The 19,166-nt window shown below is 34.3% G+C and overlaps 1 protein-coding gene across 2 annotated transcripts in view; it reads left to right on the forward strand.

Moving 5' to 3' along the window:
* LOC134685669 (uncharacterized) overlaps nt 1-18,757 on the forward strand; it is a 33,903-nt gene extending 15,146 nt beyond the window's left edge. Inside the window, exons 7-13 of one of the 2 annotated variants that reach the window (XM_063545629.1) lie at nt 7,685-7,931; nt 8,197-8,322; nt 9,084-9,275; nt 11,524-11,756; nt 14,943-16,160; nt 16,932-17,025; nt 17,889-18,757. In XM_063545629.1, coding sequence (XP_063401699.1) covers nt 7,685-7,931; nt 8,197-8,322; nt 9,084-9,275; nt 11,524-11,756; nt 14,943-16,160; nt 16,932-17,025; nt 17,889-18,230 — 2,452 coding nt within the window. In that variant the 3' untranslated portion in view covers nt 18,231-18,757. The remainder of the gene's footprint in view (nt 1-7,684; nt 7,932-8,196; nt 8,323-9,083; nt 9,276-11,523; nt 11,757-14,942; nt 16,161-16,931; nt 17,026-17,888) is intronic. The other variant, XM_063545630.1, reaches the window with a different exon arrangement.
* Nucleotides 18,758-19,166: the final 409 nt, after the last annotated feature.

Here is a 19,166-nt window from a genome sequence, read left to right on the forward strand (position 1 = left end):
AGGAAAGTACCACTACTCTAAGCATGAAACAATCTGATGTCTCGTGTGGGGAAAGTACCACTCCTCCTAAGCGTGAAATAATCTGATGTCTCGTGTGAGGAAAGTACCACTCCTCCTAAGCGTGAAATAATCTGATGTTTTGTGTGAGAAAAGTACCACTCCTCCTAAGCGTGAAATAATCTGATGTCTGGTTCTAGGAAAGTACCACTCCTCCTAAGCGTGAAATAATCTGATGTCTCGTGTGAGGGAAGTACCACTGCTCCTAAGTGTGAAATAATCTGATGTCTCGTGTGAGGAAAGTACCACTCCTCCTAAGCGTAAAATAATCAGATGTCTCGTGTGAGGAAAGTTCCACTCCTCCTAAGCGTGAAATAATCTGATGTTTCGTGTAAAGAAAGTACCAGTCCTCCTTAGCGTGAACAAATCTGTTGTCTCGTGTGAGGAAAGTACCACTCCTCCTAAGCGTTAAATAATCCGATGTCTCGTGTGAGGAAAGTACCACTCCTCCTCAGCGTGAAATAATCTGATGTCTCGTGTGAGGAAAGTACCACTCCTCCTAAGCATGAAATAATCTGATGTTTCGTGTGAGGAAAGTACCACTCCTCCTAAGCGTGAAATAATCTGATGTCTCGTGTGAGGAAAGTACCACTTCTCCTAAGCGTGAAATTATCTGATGTTTCGTGTGAGAAAAGTTCCACCTCTTAAGCGTGAAATAATCTGATGTCTCGTGTGAGGAAATTACTAATCCTTCTAAGCGTGAAATAATCTGATGTCTCGTGTGGGGAAAGTACCACTACACTAAGCATGAAACAATCTGATGTCTCGTGTGGGGAAAGTACCACTCCTCCTAAGCGTGAAATAATCTGATGTTTCGTGTGAGAAAAGTACCACTCCTCCTAAGCGTTAAATAATCTGATGTCTCGTGTGAGGAAAGTACCACTTCTCCTAAGCGTGAAATTATCTGATGTTTCGTGTGAGAAAAGTACCACTCCTCCTAAGTGTGAAATAATCTGATGTCTCGTGTGAGGTAATTATCACTCCTTCTAAGCGTGAAATAATCTGATGTCTCGTGTGGAGAAAGAACCACTACACTAAGCATGAAACAATCTGATGTCTCGTGTGAGGAAAGTACCACTCCTCCTAAGCGTGAAGTAATCTGATGTTTCGTGTGAGAAAAGTACCACTCCTCCTAAGCGTGAAATAATCTGATGTCTCGTGTGAGGAAAGTACCACTCCTCCTAAGCGTGAAATAATCTGATGTCTCGTGTGAGGGAAGTACCACTGCCCCCAAGCGTGAAATAATCTGATGTCTCATGTGAGGAAAGTACCACTCCTCCTAAGCGTGAAATAATCTGATGTCTCGTGGGAGGAAAGTACCAGTCCTCCTAAGCGTGAAATAATCTGATGTCTCGTGTGAGGAAAGTACCACTCCTCCTAAGCGTGAAATAATCTGATGTCTTGTGTGAGGAAAGTACCACTCCTCCTAAGCGTGAAATAATCTGATGTCTCGTATGAGGAAAATACCACTCCTCCTAAGCGTGAAATAATCAGATGTCTCCTGTGAGGAAAGTACCACTCCTCCTAAGCGTAAAATAATCAGATGTCTCGTGTGAGGAAAGTTCTACTCCTCCTAAGCGTAAACTAATCTGATGTTTCGTGTGAGGAAAGTACCACTCCTCCTAAGCATGAAATAATCTGATGTCTCGTGTGAGGAAAGAACCACTCCTCCTAAGCGTGAAATAATCAGATGTCTCGTGTGAGGAAAGTACCACTCCTCCTAAGCGTAAAATAATCAGATGTCTCCTGTGAGGAAAGTTCCACTCCTCCTAAGCGTAAAATAATCTGATGTCTCGTGTGAGAAAAGTACCACTCCTCCTAAGCGTGAAATAATCTGATGTCTCGTGTGTGGAAAGTATTTATCAAATCTTATTGTGCCTACAAGAAGTAAACAATCGTACAATACTCAACTTTCATCATCGGATAATTTCATTGTCCCTAAATCGAATACAGAATTATACAAATCAAGTTTTCTTTTAGTGGTCCAAAAGTGTGGAATTCATTGTCCGGTGAAATTAAAAAATCAAAAAGGAATCTGCATTTAAAAACTATTACAAGTCATTTTGTTTTGAAAAGTGTTAAATTTTTATGTTAAGCCACAATGTATACCATAGGCGTTGTTGTTGTTTTTATATTACTTTCTATACGTCTATTCATTACAAGTGTGTAATAGTAGATTAATTATGTTTTATTTATATTGTTAACATTGTATGTATATATAGAGAGCCTTATTGAAAATTGGTTTAATCCAAATAAGTTACTCTCTTTAAATAAAGCTATTATTATTATTATTATTATTATTATTAAAGTACCATTCCTTACCACTCCTCCTAAGCGTGAAATAATCAGATGTCTCGTGTGAGGAAAGTACCACTCCTCCTAAGCGTGAAATAATCAGATGTCTCGTGTGAGGAAAGTACCACTCCTCCTAAGCGTGAAATAATATGATGTCTCGTGTGAGGAAAGTACCAGACCTCCTAAGCGTGAAATAATCTGATGTCTCGTGTGGGGAAAGTACCACTCCTCCTAAGCGTGAAATAATCTGATGTCTCGTGTGGGGAAAGTACCAATTCTCCTAAGCGTGAAATAATCAGATGTCTCGTGTTAGGAAAGTACCACTACTTCTAAGCGTGATATAATCAGATGTCCCGTGTTAGGAAAGTACCACACCTCCTAAGCGTGAAATAATCTGATGTCTCGTGTGAGGAAAGTACCATTCTTCCTAAGCGTGAAATAATCTGATGTCTCTTGAGAGGAAAGTACCATTCCTCCTAAGCGTGAAATAATTTGATATCTCGTGTGAGGAAAGTACCTCTCCTCCTAAGCGTGAGATTATCTGATGTCTCGTGTGAGGGAAGTACCACTGCTCCTAAGCGTGAAATAATCTGATGTTTCGTGTGAGGAAAGTACCACTCCTCCTAAGCGTGTTATAATCTGTTGTCTCGTGTGAGGAAAGTACCACTCCTTCTGAGCGTGAAATAATCTGATGTCTCGTGTGAGGAAAGTACCACTCCTCCTAAGCGTGAAATAATCTGATGTCTCGTGTGAGGAAGGTACCACTCCTCCTAAGCGTGAAATAATCTAATGTCTCGTGTGAGGAAAGTACCATTCTCCTAAGCGTGAAATAATCTGATGTTTCGTGTGAGGAAAGTACCCCTCCTCCTAAGCGTGAACAAATCTGTTGTCTCGTGTGAGGAAAGTACCACTCCTCCTAAGCGTGAAAGAATCCGATTTCTCGTGTGAGATAAGTACCACTCCTCCTAAGCGTGAAATAATCTGATGTCTCGTGTGAGGAAAGTACCACTCCTCCTAAGCGTGAAATAATCTGATGTTTCGTGTGAGGAAAGTACCACTCCTCCTAAGCGTGAAATAATCTGATGTCTCGTGTGAGGAAAGTACCACTTTTCCTAAGCGTGAAATAATCTGATATTTCGTGTGAGAAAAGTGCCACTCCTCCTCAGCGTGAAATAATCTGATGTCTCGTTTGAGGAAATTACCACTCCTTCTAAGCGTGAAATAATCTGATGTCTCGTGTGGGGAAAGTACCACTACTCCTAAGCATGAAACAATCTGATGTCTCGTGTGGGGAAAGTACCACTCCTCCTAAGCGTGAAATAATCTGATGTCTCGTGTGAGGAAAGTACCACTCCTCCTAAGCGTGAAATAATTTGATGTTTCGTGTGAGAAAAGTACCACTCCTCCTAAGCGTGAAATAATCTGATGTCTCGTGTGAGGAAAGTACCACTCCTCCTAAACGTGAAATAATCTGATGTCTCGTGTGATGGAAGTACCACTCCTCCTAAGTGTGAAATAATCTGATGTCTCGTGTGAGGAAAGTACCACTCCTGCTAAGCGTGAAATAATCCGATGTCTCGTGTGAGGAAAATACCACTCCTCCTAAGTGTGAAATAATCAGATGTCTCGTGTGAGGAAAGTACCACTCCTCCTAAGCGTAAAATAATCAGATGTCTCGTGTGAGGAAAGTTCCACTCCTCCTTAGCGTAAAATAATCTGATGTCTCGTGTGAGGAAAGTACCACTCCTCCTAAGCATGAAATAATCTGATGTCTCGTGTCGGGAAAGTACCAGTCCTCCCGAGCGTGAAATAATCTGATGTCTCGTGTGAGGAAAGTACCACTCCTCCTAAGCGTGAAATAATCTGCTGTCTCGTGTGAGGAAAGTACCACTCCTCCTAAGCGTGAAATAATCTGCTGTCTCGTGTGAGGAAAGTACCACTCCTTCTAAGCGTGACATAATCTGATGTTTCGTGTTTAGAAAGAACAACTCCTTCTAAGCGTGAAATAATTTGATGTCTCGTGTGTGGAAAGTATTTATCAAATCTTATTGTGCCTACAAGTAGTAAACAATCGTACAATACTCAACTTTCATCATCGGATAATTTCATTGTCCCTAAATCGAATACAGAATTATACAAATCAAGTTTTTCTTTTAGTGGTCCAAAAGTGTGGAATTCATTGTCAAGTGAAATTAAAAAATCAAAAAGGATATCTGCATTTAAAAACTTTTACAAGTCATTTTATTTTGAAAAGTGTTAAATTTTTAAGTTAAGCCACAATGTATACCATAGGTGTTGTTGTTGTTGTTATATTACTTTCTATACGTCTATTCTTTACAAGTGTGTAATAGTAGATTAGTTATGTTTTATTCATATTGTTAACATTGTATGTATATATAGAGAGCCTTATTGAAAATTGGTTTAATCCAAATAAGTTACTCTCTTTGAATAAAGCTATTATTATTATTATTATTATTATTATTAAAGTACCATTCCTTACCACTCCTCCTAAGCGTGAAATAATCAGATGTCTCGTGTGACGAAAGTACCACTCCTCCTAAGCGTGAAATAATCAGATGTCTCGTGTGAGGAAAGTACCACTCCTCCTAAGCGTGAAATAATATGATGTCTCGTGTGGGGAAAGTACCACTCCTCCTAAGCGTGAAATAATTTGATGTCTCGTGTGAGGAAAGTACCACTCCTGCTAAGCGTGAAATAATCTGATGTCTCGTGTGAGGAAAGTACCACACCTGCTAAGCGTGAAATAATCTGATATCTCGTGTGAGGAAAGTACCACTCTCCTAAGCGTGAAATAATCTGATGTCTCGTGTGAGGAAAGTACCAGTCCTCCTAAGCGTGAAATAATCTGATGTCTCGTGTGAGGAAAGTACCAGTCCTCCTAAACGTGAAATAATCTGATGTCTCGTTTGAGAAAAGTACCACTCCTCCTCAGCGTGAAATATTCTGATGTCTCGTGTGAGGAAAGTACCACTCCTGCTAAGCGTGAAATAATCTGCTGTCTCGTGTTAGGAAAGTACCACTCCTCCTACGCGTAAAATAATCTTTGCCACGACCGTTTATTTTGTCCGTAATTGTTCCATGACAACATGCCCTCTTTGGAAAGTTTAATTTTGTTTTCCACCTTAATCTGCCTGTCATATGTCTTAGTTAAACGTTTCAGAAAACATAACTTTGTAGTTTACAGGCCATATGCAAACTATTACGTGTCTTAAACACATTTAAAATACTAGTAAACAAATAAATAAGGTAAACGTAAAACGGGCTATATTAAATTCCGGTACAAGTATGCGTACGATTTTGCTGTTTGGTATATAAATTAAAGTCGACAAAATTATGCATTAATCTTTTATTTTTTCTGAAAATAATGTATCAAGTCTCGCCGTAAGTAAACACTACATACAGAATCTTAGCTTTAAATATTCTGCTTTTCTGCTTTTCTAACAAACCACACCAAATCCAACCAAAATTATGAAAAGGTTACATTTTTACTAAGGCAATACACTTTAGAATAGGTATACATTTTAAAGATAAAAATAACATGAAAAGGGTGTGGTAAATGAACCCCAGCAACATCCATCTCAATTAAATATTGAAGCGTACCCTCCCCCGAGACCGTTATGTACCATCCGTTTTCAGGTGACAACATATAAATTACCAGCTACAGCCCCGTCCCCTTTTCCCCATTGGAGACCTTCCGAATGAAACTGATCATCCAACCATCATTGCAGTCTCAGATATTAGTTAACAACACCAGAGTAATGTCGACTTAAATGGATGGTTGCATCAATCTTGGTAAATCTGTAAATCCACTTCATTGCGTCACATTGCTAATGGGACTATCTGAACCATATCTTTTTACTTGCTTTGTGATTTCTTTCCTTACCCTGTGACTGTAGGTGCAAATTGTACATGCTTGTGTGGATTCTACATCATAGTGCCGCGTTATTATGTTGCTCTATATAATTGATGAGAGTAGTCTAAACCCATCCTTGTAAAACAATTCAATGCAGGCATAGTTAAGCAATAAAAATAATCAAGTAGATTAATTTTCAAATAATTAAACGCTATTCATCAAAAAATGAATTAAATACAAGACTCCGCATCCGTTATATGTATTAAACGTATTTAGTTTTTATCGTAAGCTGATTTAGTTATTCATTCAGTATAACATGTCTTTATGCATTTTGCAATTACAGAACACGTAAAACACCGAGTTTACTGAAAGTTTAGTCATACTGGTTGATAAAATACCATATAAAGATTGAAAGATATATAATGGTTGTTAAAGAATTAGCAGAAAGTTACCAGTAAACATTTATCGAAACAACAGCAATTAATATACATATATATAAGAATACTAGATATATTTTAATAGGTCACAACAAGACATTAAAACATTACACTAAAAAACAAATCTGACCTTGGCTAGACATGTGAAACAACACAACAGCGGTTATCACTGATCTGAAAGTAACAACACATTCTAAACGAACAAAGAAGATCTAAATGAAATAATAAAAACAGCAAAACAGAAGTGAATCCAAACTAGTCGACCATTTCAACATATTGATATTACAGGACAAACTTACAACTTTCCATATACTGCGGATTCATAAATATTCGTTGTATATCATTTTCATATGTACAAGGAAACCACAAATTCAAATAATGAACGAATTGCAAATTCTAAAGGAATGTATATAGACTTTGCCAAAACCACGAAATTTAATATCCCCAAATAGGTAAATTTCCCTTAAACCACGAAATTTAGTACCCACGAAAATAAATGAATCCACAGTATCTTAGTTTTAAAACAACGAACGAACAGATAAAGCATGGAGCTATATTATACCAAGAAGCTATGAATTTTAGTTGCTGCCAAAATGATACAAAAAATCATTTATGCGCGATATTTTAAAAATATAACGCTTCGGATAACAGGAATTAGAACATCGAAAGAACAACAACTAGTGACTAAGTAATCAGATGAATCTTTATCATATTTCCAAGAAGTTATGGTTTGAAGTTGCTCTGTCAAAAATACGTACCGGTCCGACAGACAGTTCAAAACAAGTATACTCCTTTTCAAATTCCTCGTGATCAGGGTTATACAAAAGGAGAATAAATAAAATCCAAAAAACACCAAAACACAAAAGACTGCTATAGAAAAAACTTGAACCAATAAACAGCATGTAATTAATGTTGCTATCTTTAAATAATAAATAAAAAACTTATTACTTGAAATTTTATAAAAATGACCTCACAAGCTATTTTAACACGTTTTTGAAGATGTTGTCTTTGTTCTTTTCAGACACAGTGACATTGATTTAACAGTTGAAAAATGCAAGCAGACTTTACACCATCTTGATGACCCAGACGAAGAAAGTCCAATCGCAAATGTTCACCCTTCACTAAGAACACAAATAGTAACACAGATCAGAAATGCATTTACTGATCTCTCTTCAACCCAGATAGAATTAGAGGCCATTTGGAAATCTGTTGAAGAAGGAATAAGAAAACAAATCAGCTTAAAAGAAAAAAAAGAAGAAGCAGACAAGGTAATAATTGTGTTTTCTAATGGTATTTGCTTACGTCATCACTATGATCAGACGTGTTGATATCAGTACTGAACATTTATATTTCTTTTCGAAATTTCCTCTTATAGAAAATATCTCCAACTGGTTGCTTCTTTGTTTAATTTAGTTTCTATTTTTTAACGTACATCCGTACTGGGGGTTTTGGGGGGGGGGGGGGGTGTATTATATAACGGAGAAGGAATGTTTATTTGAATGAAATATGCTATATTGAAATTCTGTTTTCTAGTTATGTATGGAAATAACAGAGAGGTACTGGCCTTTGATGGCTCAACATCCTAATATAGGCACAAATCTAAGCCAAGCAGAACTCTACAGAACGCATTTTAAATCCTTACTGTATGACCCAGCCAAGGTAAGAATGATAAACATAAATAGCATTTATAAGCTATGAAAAGTATACCGTGGTCTGTATGCCGTGTCGACTTAAACATTTGAGAGACATTGTAAATTGACCATAATAATATCGGCTAATACATCCGTCTCGTAATGACTCAATTGAAGACTTACTTATCTATCCCAAATTCATGTATTCGGTTTTGATGTTATATTTGTTATTCTCATAGGATTTTATCTAATGCTTAGTCCATTTCTGTTTGTGTGTTACATTTTAATGTTGTGTCGTTGTTCTCCTCTTATATTTAATGCGTTTCCCTCAGTTTTAGTTTGTTACCCCGATTTTATTTTTTGTCCATGGATTTTTGAGTTTTGAATAGAAGTATACTACTGTTGCCTTTATTGATATTGAAATGCATTATGCTGCAAATGACATTGGTGGTATATATTGTCAAAACACACATCGTTTATTTAATTATAATTTAAAATAACAGTAAACACCAACATATTCTGTCGTTCGACCATTACACCAATAACTAACACCTCGTGTTTATCTAGACCGTATAAACATATAAAAATGAAGAAAATATAAAAAAAAAGAAGGTAAAAATACCTTTTATCAGGATGTAAAATTCACGATACATCGCTAATTGAAAAACAACAGTAAGCCAAGAATATTTGAAAAATAATCAAACATTATTAGTTATATGAACTTGTTCATGCAGTTTGATAATTTCTACCATGATGGTATACAATACAATGGTTAAAATGACATTTCAGGAAATTATAGCAGATGCTACAGGAATTTTGGAAACACTACAACGAATGGACGTTAGAGATATTGCCCAACAAGATGGCATCAAAACAATTGTCGAGAGACTGACAAATACAATTCACCCCTTTGCCACTCAGCTTAATGAAATAAATCAGATTTATGTAGAAATGCACGTCTTTTTTCTAGTTTATGAAAAGGTATGTACTTATACATATTAAAAATATTAACAAAAACACCGACCTCCTATGTACATTTGAAAAGTATGAGATCTATAAAACCTGACAAAGTCAAACGGGAATTATATTACTGCATTAAGTAAATGACTTTATGGATCCATAAATTTTAAAACACAATGACAACCTTTAAAATGTCTCGACTTTAAACAGGTTGTAAATAATTTAAGAGAGACTTACAGGGATATGCCGTTAACACGAACTATTTCAAGCAAATACATTTATCGCACATAATCACGTACAATATCCTTGACTTACGACAAGTACAGTAAACTTTAAATAATGTTTTTTTATTTATATTTATCGAACTAATGAAAGTTATTGCAGACACCCTCGCAATGAGCGATATTAAAATTGGAAGATTGCATGTGTGTCTACTTTTAATATTTGCTTTGTCAACTTCTGAAAGAATATTCAATGTTGTCAAAGTATTCTTAAGGATAGAGAAAAATAAAATTGTTTTTGTTGATTAAGTTGATTTATATTTGAGAAAAGTTATTTTTCATTCTGATGTGGTATTACGTAAAAAAAGCTGGTTTTGATGCAAAGCAAAGAGTGAGAAAGTTACTCTCGTGTGCAAAATGACAAACAAGTCGTAAGATTAGGTTGTGAGTTCGAATCCCGCACGTGGGACTTCCATCTTAATTGGCAAGAACTACCAGTTTTTTTTATCGATGTTCAGTGGTCTCTCTGGGCACTCTGGCGTCCTCCATCAATACCTAACGACCGCAAAGAAATAACACATATACCCGAAAGACGTTCAACACATATAAATTAAATAATCAACCGAAAAATTATTGAAAATTATCTTATCCTTACAACAACTATCATTCATTTGGTCAAAGGACAACAAAGTAGTTCAAGTGATGTTCGTCTACTACCTTTCGACTTTTCTCCGATAAGAAACTTACTTGCCCTTATGTTTTCATGATGCACTTTTACATGATGCGCTTTTTACATGCTACACTAATGTTTATCTTTAATTAAGACTGTTGGATTTCATTTGTAGAAGACTATTAACTTATTGAAAACTAAAAGAAATTCCACGTAAAAACCTTCCATCTCTCTTTTACTTTCTATTTGAAAAAAAAACCGTTGTGGTGTACGTCATGATTTCGCTACAAATTCTAATTCATCATTTTAAAATGCACCTTCATTATTTATTTTAAGGATTTCGACTTATTTGCGTCAATAAATTGTCCATAAACATCTTCTTTTGGGAGACTTTTATTGCGATTGACATTTAAAAGTTAACACGAGAGCTTAGACTATGTTATATTGTTTAATAATTTATATTTCATAATCAATTACATATAACATTATGACCAAAGCCATCACTTACAGCTGTAGAATGAACGCGTTAAGTATTCATTGATGCAAGTTGGATAATATGATAACATTTGAAGTCATAATTATACCAGATCATGTGACAAATTTAAACATGAACAACTTTGTCAACCGACTTCATGATTAAATTCCTTTTTGCTAATTAGGCACCAATTTCAATTTCAAAAATTAATGTGATTTGATGAAACGACAAAAATAGTCACTTGTTTATTTTAATTTTTACCTAAACGTTTCCTTTATTTTTTGAAAACTTTATTACGTTATTAGGTATACAGGTACTAAATACAATACAGATTATACTACTTTTCATGTCTTGAAAGTTCACAAAAGAGAGACGAGAGATGCATATTGGACATTCAAACTTAAGTAAAAATAAAACTGCCAACGCCATGGCTAAAAAGGAAAAAAAATACCAACTGACAAACATTGGTACACAAAACATACTATAGCAAACTACAGACTGAGACAAGACGAACCAAAATTATAACAAATATATTGCATGGAAGCAATGTTTTTCAAACAACTACATCTAGTATTAAGATGCATATATGACTGTTATATGTATTGCGTATTATTTTAACAATTAAGACTCTGGTCAATGCTTTGATTATTAAACCTTCATTTTTTTAATTTTCTTATCTTATAATATTTCCTTTTTAAACTTTAAAAAATATGCATGATCTCAGCATTTCAGCATTTAACATTTCCATTTTTATCAATAACAGTTCAATATGTTTTACATTGGTTTCATTTAGACATCTTTTGCTACATAAAGCAAGCTCAAAGGTGCTTAAAAATATTAACCAAAAATTGTTTTACCACTCTCATTAAAACACAGCTCTAATAAAACTGGTATCTTCCACAGGCACTTGTATGGTACAAGAAAGCTTTGGATATCATTCCAACATCGCTATGTAGTCGAGCTGCTAATGGTGACAGTAACATTTTAAGCACGCCACCTGGATGGAGAAACTCAGTACAGGCTTTTCTACGAAAACACCCTGCACCACGTGATGATCACATTGCGCATATTGATGTAAACATACCTGACATTGTTGATCGTACAACTGTGAACCAGGCGCAACTACTAGCTGACAGGTAATAGTTTCAAATATACAAGGTTGTAAGTTTACCAAAAAAAGGGTACGCACATTAAAAATGAAAACAACCAGGGAATAGTGTTATGTTATGATAACGAATAGAAAACATGACAGACATCAATCAATTCTATCATTGAAATACAAGCTTTTTTAATTTTGATACATTCTGAAGCGTATAAAAAGTTATATTAACATTAGTGTTGTCAACGGTTAACCGGTTAACCGGTTAATCGGTCGAACGACCGAATACCTAATACAAAAATCGTTAACCGGTTAACCGGATTTTTTTTTCAATTTTGACAGATTTTATGTAAAATTGTATTGAAATCCTTAAATAGTTAGGTTTTATTTAAAAATTGTCATCTTGGTTATTAATTTGACAGATCAATTGTCCAGTAAATTGATTGCTACTGTTAATCCTATCGACATAAAATTAATTAATTAATTAGAACTTGTCTCTCAGCTCGGGACAGGATCTTAAAGACACATCATAAGTATATTTGTTTTTTTTAACAGTAACTCTAAATCAGTAATGCGGTTACATTTTACTTCTTTACTTCGTGTCTGATCTAATAGTGTGTAAACCTACACCTAAATGTACAACCTCCGTCTCGCAAGGCTTAGTCTTACTGTAAACGAAATGCTAACTAAAAAATTGTATAATGCAAACCAATGTGAATGTACTCAATGTATACGTGATAGTACGAGTAACCTGCAAAGAAAGTAAAGAAACGGTGACCTATAGTTGTGAATTTCTGTGTCATTTCAATCTCTTTGTGGTGAATTGTCTCACTGGCAATCATCTTCTTTTTTATAATTAATCATTTTAATTGAAACACTCCACATTATTTTCGGAGTCAACAAGTGAAAAGAAAAAGAATAATCAGTTTTAGACATATTCAATTCTACGAGATCAAGAAGGTTTTTCTATTTTCAATCTGAGATAAAATGGAATACCTATTTTAGAAAATTGACATGCTTATTTTAATTATACTCGTCAGGTACACTACGGACAACAGTGTGTATAAAACATAGAAGTCATAGAATTGTTCGTTCAAATAAAGGATCGGAGTATGCAGACATAGGCATTAAGTCAACTTAAATGATGCAAATAATCCTTTATTTGATACAAATTTTTAACGATAAAAACTTCCCATAAAGATCACAACTGCTGTCATTTAATGGCAAGAAATAAATTTTCATTGAAGAAAACAATCAAGCAAGAAATTTTGATAATGAAGTGAAAGAATCGACAAGAATTATTGAATGTCAATTCCGTACCTAACTTTAAAGAGCATCCGCTAAGATTAATAGATAACTTTACATTCACTAACCCTCTATCTCCCGTATCCTCGTTATCATTGTCAATGTTTTGATGAAGTTTTCGGCCAGTAATGTCTTACAAAAACGTGGCACAAAGTCTGTATTGTTTATAAAATAAGACGATAGCCAAGTTGTATCCGAAACTTCTCTTTAAAGTTACTGGTTTTCGAGTGAATTTCAGAAAATATATATATTTTTTTTGCAACACGTCCTTTCCATTTTGATATTTAACCTACCACTCTACGTATCTTTAAATGGTCGAAGGAGAGGAAACACTTTGTCTGAATATTAGTTTTCGATACATATGTTTGAAATCAGAAGCATTTTCATATACATGATCTTATTTAAAAGTATGATTAACATCTTTAAATGAAGAGTAAATTTTAAATCTGAATATAACATGGATTGTGACCAATAAATGTTACTATGTATTTACGTAAAACTACGAAAGTCTACCCCATCCATATATCGTACATGGCCATGTCTCAATTTTATATTTATTGTAACAGTTTTGTGTAGGGGCCAACTGAAGCACACCTCTAGGTGCGGATTTTTTCTCGCTATATTGAAGACCCATTGGTGGCATTCAGCTTATTTGTACTCTTTTGTCGGGTTGTTGTCTCTTTAACCCATTCCCCATTTCCAATCTCAATTTTAGTGTCATAAGTATATTTTTGTAAGTCTCCAAATCAAACAAATGAGAGCCGAATGTGTGCAAATGCAAATGTATCTATCACAAAGATATATAACACAAGGAAAAGTTTTTTTAATTTTTTTTTCAAATACAATCGTTCATTTGTACAATGTATATTGACAATTATGTTATACACCTGTGGGTAAGCTGGGAATTGTTTATTAGAACATCTTCCCGCTGGTCAGATATTTAGATATTAAATGGCAAAGCATCCAATAAGTGATTCGTTGTGAACTTTATATCTTAATCACAAACAAATGAAATTTATATGAAAATTGCCGCAAGGTATTGTATAAAACAATAGAATATCTATACTGTTGTCGGCGATTTTATGAATAAACCGATGCTTTTGAATAAATCATAAATATTAATAAGAGACTCATATTTAAATAATCCAATTAACTTGCACCAAGAAACAAGTTGAAGAAAAGACATCTTTCATGTTTCAAGTTCAATTTAATTGTGAAAATCAATACCTGAAATGACAGATAAATTTTCTGTTGTCGTGTTCTATCGTGGTACTCTTCAACAACAGAACATACACATAATCTACGAGATAAATTGATAAAGACCACGTGGTACTCTTCAACAATAGAACATACACATAATCTACGAGATAAATTAATAAAGACCATCAGATCTCATGTACTTTGATCGATCTGTTATATTGTAATTCGGACAAAACTTGATTTATATAATTAAAGGATTAAATTTGACATGTTTTCAGCCTAATTAATTTGAGAAAATTAGATTTTTCATAATTAAAAACCATTCATTCAAAATTTTTTTTTTTTCGAACTAAGACATTGTTTCTGAAATTCAAAGGGATAATGTCTCGACAAATGTCCTGATCCGTATTAACATTGAAATTAGCATTAAATTTGACAATAATTTTGATGAATTTTACGGTTGGTTTGCATTGTTCAATGATAAAACGATAAATGGCATTTAACAAAGAATTACGCAAAACGAGTGCAAGCGATCGCATTGTCGGTTTGTGGAACTGTGAGTTAAAAAAAAACCCATACATGTCTACACCATCGCATCATGACTAATTTAAGAAAGAAAAGCTTTTAAACTGAAAAACAAGTATAATCCTTGTCGTAAGATCCAAAAAAACTATGTTGAAACTAGTAGTAATCATTGTGATCACTTCTTTTATTTCAGGTTGCGTTTGTTGATATCAATATTACGGGGTAACAGACTTGAGGCTAATTTATTGTGTCACGTGTATGAATGGAAAATAGAGAGTATGTCCAACACGGGTGAATTACTTACAACAGAAGAAGAGGATGAGCAGTTAGAATGTGTGAACATAATGTCTGGTAGAAAGTTTCGACATGGGAATATTGTGCCGAAAAGACGTACTGGCAAGGTATATGGTAATCTCGATAGACCAAGACTCCATCGACGTGAAGCAGCTTCAGTAATGGACCGTAGAACACAACAACAGCATCATATGTTGCGTCGCACGTCATCAGCTGATGCCGATAAACAGTTACTAAATTCTTTTGACAGTCAAGGGCTTGGGAAATCAAAATATAAATGTTCAAGTGAATTTTCGCTTAATCATTCACCACGACAAGTCAATAATACTGATATTGACAATGTTGTACAGTTTATTCAAAAGTTAACATCTTCAAGGTCAATGAGCAGTGACAAAAAGTTGCACTATGTCTCAGAACTAATCCTTAATTTAGAACTTGACAATGATGATGGCAATCATCTCCCAAAAATGTCACGAAGACGATACTCACCTTCAGCAAAAATCATTAGAAAGATATCAAGAAAAGGTTCTGCGACAGACAAAAAACCTGCTGAAGAAATATCCGAGCTAAATCGACGTTTATGTCGATCCCTCGATAATATTCTTGATATAGATTTAGATTCATTCAACAATCATCAAGACAGATTAGATCAATCCAAGTCCATGTTTCATATCCCCAATGATCATCATTTAAGTAGAGCATATATCAAAAATGGCCATGGGTTTAGTGATGTTCCTGAAACCAGCGAAATGTCTTCAAAAGAAAGCATAGATTCAATAGTAACAGATGGAGGTTCATCTCGACTCATTACGACCCAACAAAATATGCATGATTCGTCTGATGGAAGAAAAACCCCGCCAGAATGTCCCAGCTATCAGGTAGACGACACTCAAAGCTTACAAGCCAATTCAGGATCCTACATTATATTTCATAAGCATTCGAGAGAAAGAAGCATCGATTGTTTTCCAAAAGAAAACACAAGTGAAGATTTAAATAAAGAATTTATACAAACTGATAATCATATTCAGAGTGATGATAACAAGAGATTAACCGAAGAGTCACAAGAGAATTTTAAGCGGAAGTCAGTGACTCGGATTGCTAGTATGTATAAAAATAGGTATGGATGTATTATTTACCAACCATGAAATCTCCAAATTAAAATCTTCAATTAATGTTTTCACAAGCATAAATATTTTATCCTCCAATATACTGATAATCAGCTTCTGTTGTACGATATAATATCATACAGATAATAAGGAATCATGGATTTTATTAGTGTTATTACATTATAATATGTTATTTATGTTTAGAGCATTAAATTACTTTATTGTTTGCTTGAATGTATTATTGCTAAACAAATACATAATTGGAAGGAAATTATTGTTTAACAATGACACGAATTAAATAGTAGGACTTCCTTGATTTGATTTTCTGAGTATTAAGTGCATTTGCTAATAAACCTTTGTGAATAAAATATAATAGTTGATAAATAATAAATATTCATATGGAGCTGATCTCTATTCTTTTCGGATTCATGTAAATCCCCTGGTTACTGTTTGTTAGCTTAACTTTCTATTGTTAGTCGATTTTGTTTATGAGATTAGAATAGCGGTAAACATATATCGCCCAATATACCGTATAGCGGGTTATTTTCGCGGGTGTAAAATTTCGCGATTTTCATTGAATAAGGTATACGAAAATTTTTGGCGGTTATTATTTTGGCGGATTCAACATTTTTAACATTACCTTTGCATGTATACTTTTAAATTAGCGGAATTTATTTTGGCGATTTTGTTCTATCCGCGAAAATAAGCGAAAATTTACACCCCGCGAAAATAACCCGCTATACGGTATACCATTGTGTTTCATTCAACATTTAAAATTTCAGAAGATCCTTGAACCTGCCTCACAAGAATGAAAACTTAAACACAGAAACAGTGTCTCATGTTTTACCTGACAGTGAGTTTGATTCGCCTCTCCAGGTATATACCCTCCAACTATTAACACCTGTATTCTATAACTTACCTTTCCTAATCTGAGATTTAAGCAACCACTACAAATAGTAATAAAGATATAGACATGACCTTTATCATAAAAGGTATCCCTGTCATCGAACAATTACCTTTCCATTCACCTATTCTTAGATTTCAAACATTAATTTATCCTGTATTATACCTGCATGTATAACCTATCAATAAGTCGTTTTAAATCTCGTTTTAGTTTAGGCAATTTGAATTGTTTTTCCCAAATATCTTTCTGTTTGCATCCTGAATCACATTTGAAAATTTTCAGACTATGGCAATTTTTATTGTTTGTATCAAAATTAAATAATATTCACCTCGTTGGTTGTTGCTTACCGATCACAACGTTTTAATGTACATCATTTCAAATATCTTAACTAGTGTGTATTATATTCGGATTCGGAGAGGTGCTTATTTTGTTTTTTTCAGAAGTGGTTAACTTCTTTACACTTCTTTATGAAGAACATATATTTTTAAAGAAGGTCCCATTTGCTATCTTTTGATCAGCGCAATAAGTATGATAACTTGCATGTGTATTACTTGGATTTAAATGATTTTCGAGTTGCAATTCCGTTCAGTATATGAAAGTGAATCTAGATGAACGGCATATAATGCTTTGTTGTTTGTTTACTTATTCTAAATAAATGTGCATACCATATTTGTACGTTTGTTATCTATAAAACATTATATTTTAAATCTGTATATGTATAAATATATGAGTACATGCACTCCGCAGAAACAAATTAATGATTTCATTTAGACTATTAAACTTTGCATAGTTTTAGTAACGATGGTATATTTGAATAATCCTTATACTATTTCAGACGAAAGCAGCCAGGAGGAAAATTAGCGGTTCTTTATATGATGTACAGAAAACCTCATCATTCGAAGAATTTGACTTTTCCAGTGGTATTTTTGGTAGTGCTCCTCGAAAATCAATGCTTAGCCTGTCAACAGACTTGGGATATGATAGTCAACATGACCACCTTCAAACTGATGATCTAAAAGTAAAATCAAACGAGTTTCAGAAAGATAGACGACATTCAATTACCTGTGGCACAAGTGTACTTAAACTTCGTAGGAGCTCATCTAATGAACCGAATGGTCAGATAAAGTCTCACATATTACATTCAAATCAGGGTAATTTCAAAGAATATAAAGTATGAAGTTGAGAATAGATTATGTATGTATCAAAATTTGTGTTGTACTTCTTCTATGATATTATCGTTATTGATTGTTCTATAAAAGAAGGGCAAAAGATACCAGAGGAACAATCAAACGCATAAATCGAAAATAAACTGACAACGGCATGGCTTAATATGAAAAAAGATAAACAGACAAAAACAAGTACACAAGAAACAACATAAAAAACTAAAGACTGAGCAACACGAATTCCATTTAAAACTTGGGGTGATCGCAGGTGCTCCAGATGAATAAGCAGATCCTGCTACACCGGTGGCACCCGTCGTGTTGCGCATGTTATTACAAACCCGGTAACTAGTTTTATTTGGTAAGTCACATTCATGAAAAGGAAAGTGGATTGTAGTAACGACATACGAAACATATCCGATATCATCTGTGAAACGGTTATTCCATAACGGTCAACAAACTCGTGATGGCGTCCGTAAAATTTATAAAGTAATGATTTCAATTTTACCATATAAGATATGGCATATCCGGGTTACAAATATGAAAATTAACAACAATGTGTGGAGAGAACAGACGAGCATAATACATAAAAATGTCAAAAAATGGGAACTGCAGTCAACCGCGTGTTAGAAGTTTATCACTATTAAAAAACAAATCAAAACGAAATGTAGACACTATACATAGAAAGCACAACAGCAACAATGAAAGACTAGAATACAAAAGATAATAATTATTTCAATTGATGATTTCATTTGTGATCATACACAATGCATCATTCGTTTTTCCCTGGATGAGCCTTATTTAAACAAAATACTGAGAGACCGAAATATCTCATAGAAAAGAACTGCTGACCTTGTAGCTATTGCAAAAACAAAATTGGCACTGAAATTAAACTCGGTGTTTAGTTTCCAAGGTTGATCTAAATAAAATTGAGAATGGAAATGGGGAATGTG

Source organism: Mytilus trossulus, chromosome 9 (genome assembly GCF_036588685.1).
Source record: "Mytilus trossulus isolate FHL-02 chromosome 9, PNRI_Mtr1.1.1.hap1, whole genome shotgun sequence".
Taxonomy (NCBI): Eukaryota; Metazoa; Mollusca; class Bivalvia; order Mytilida; family Mytilidae; genus Mytilus; species Mytilus trossulus.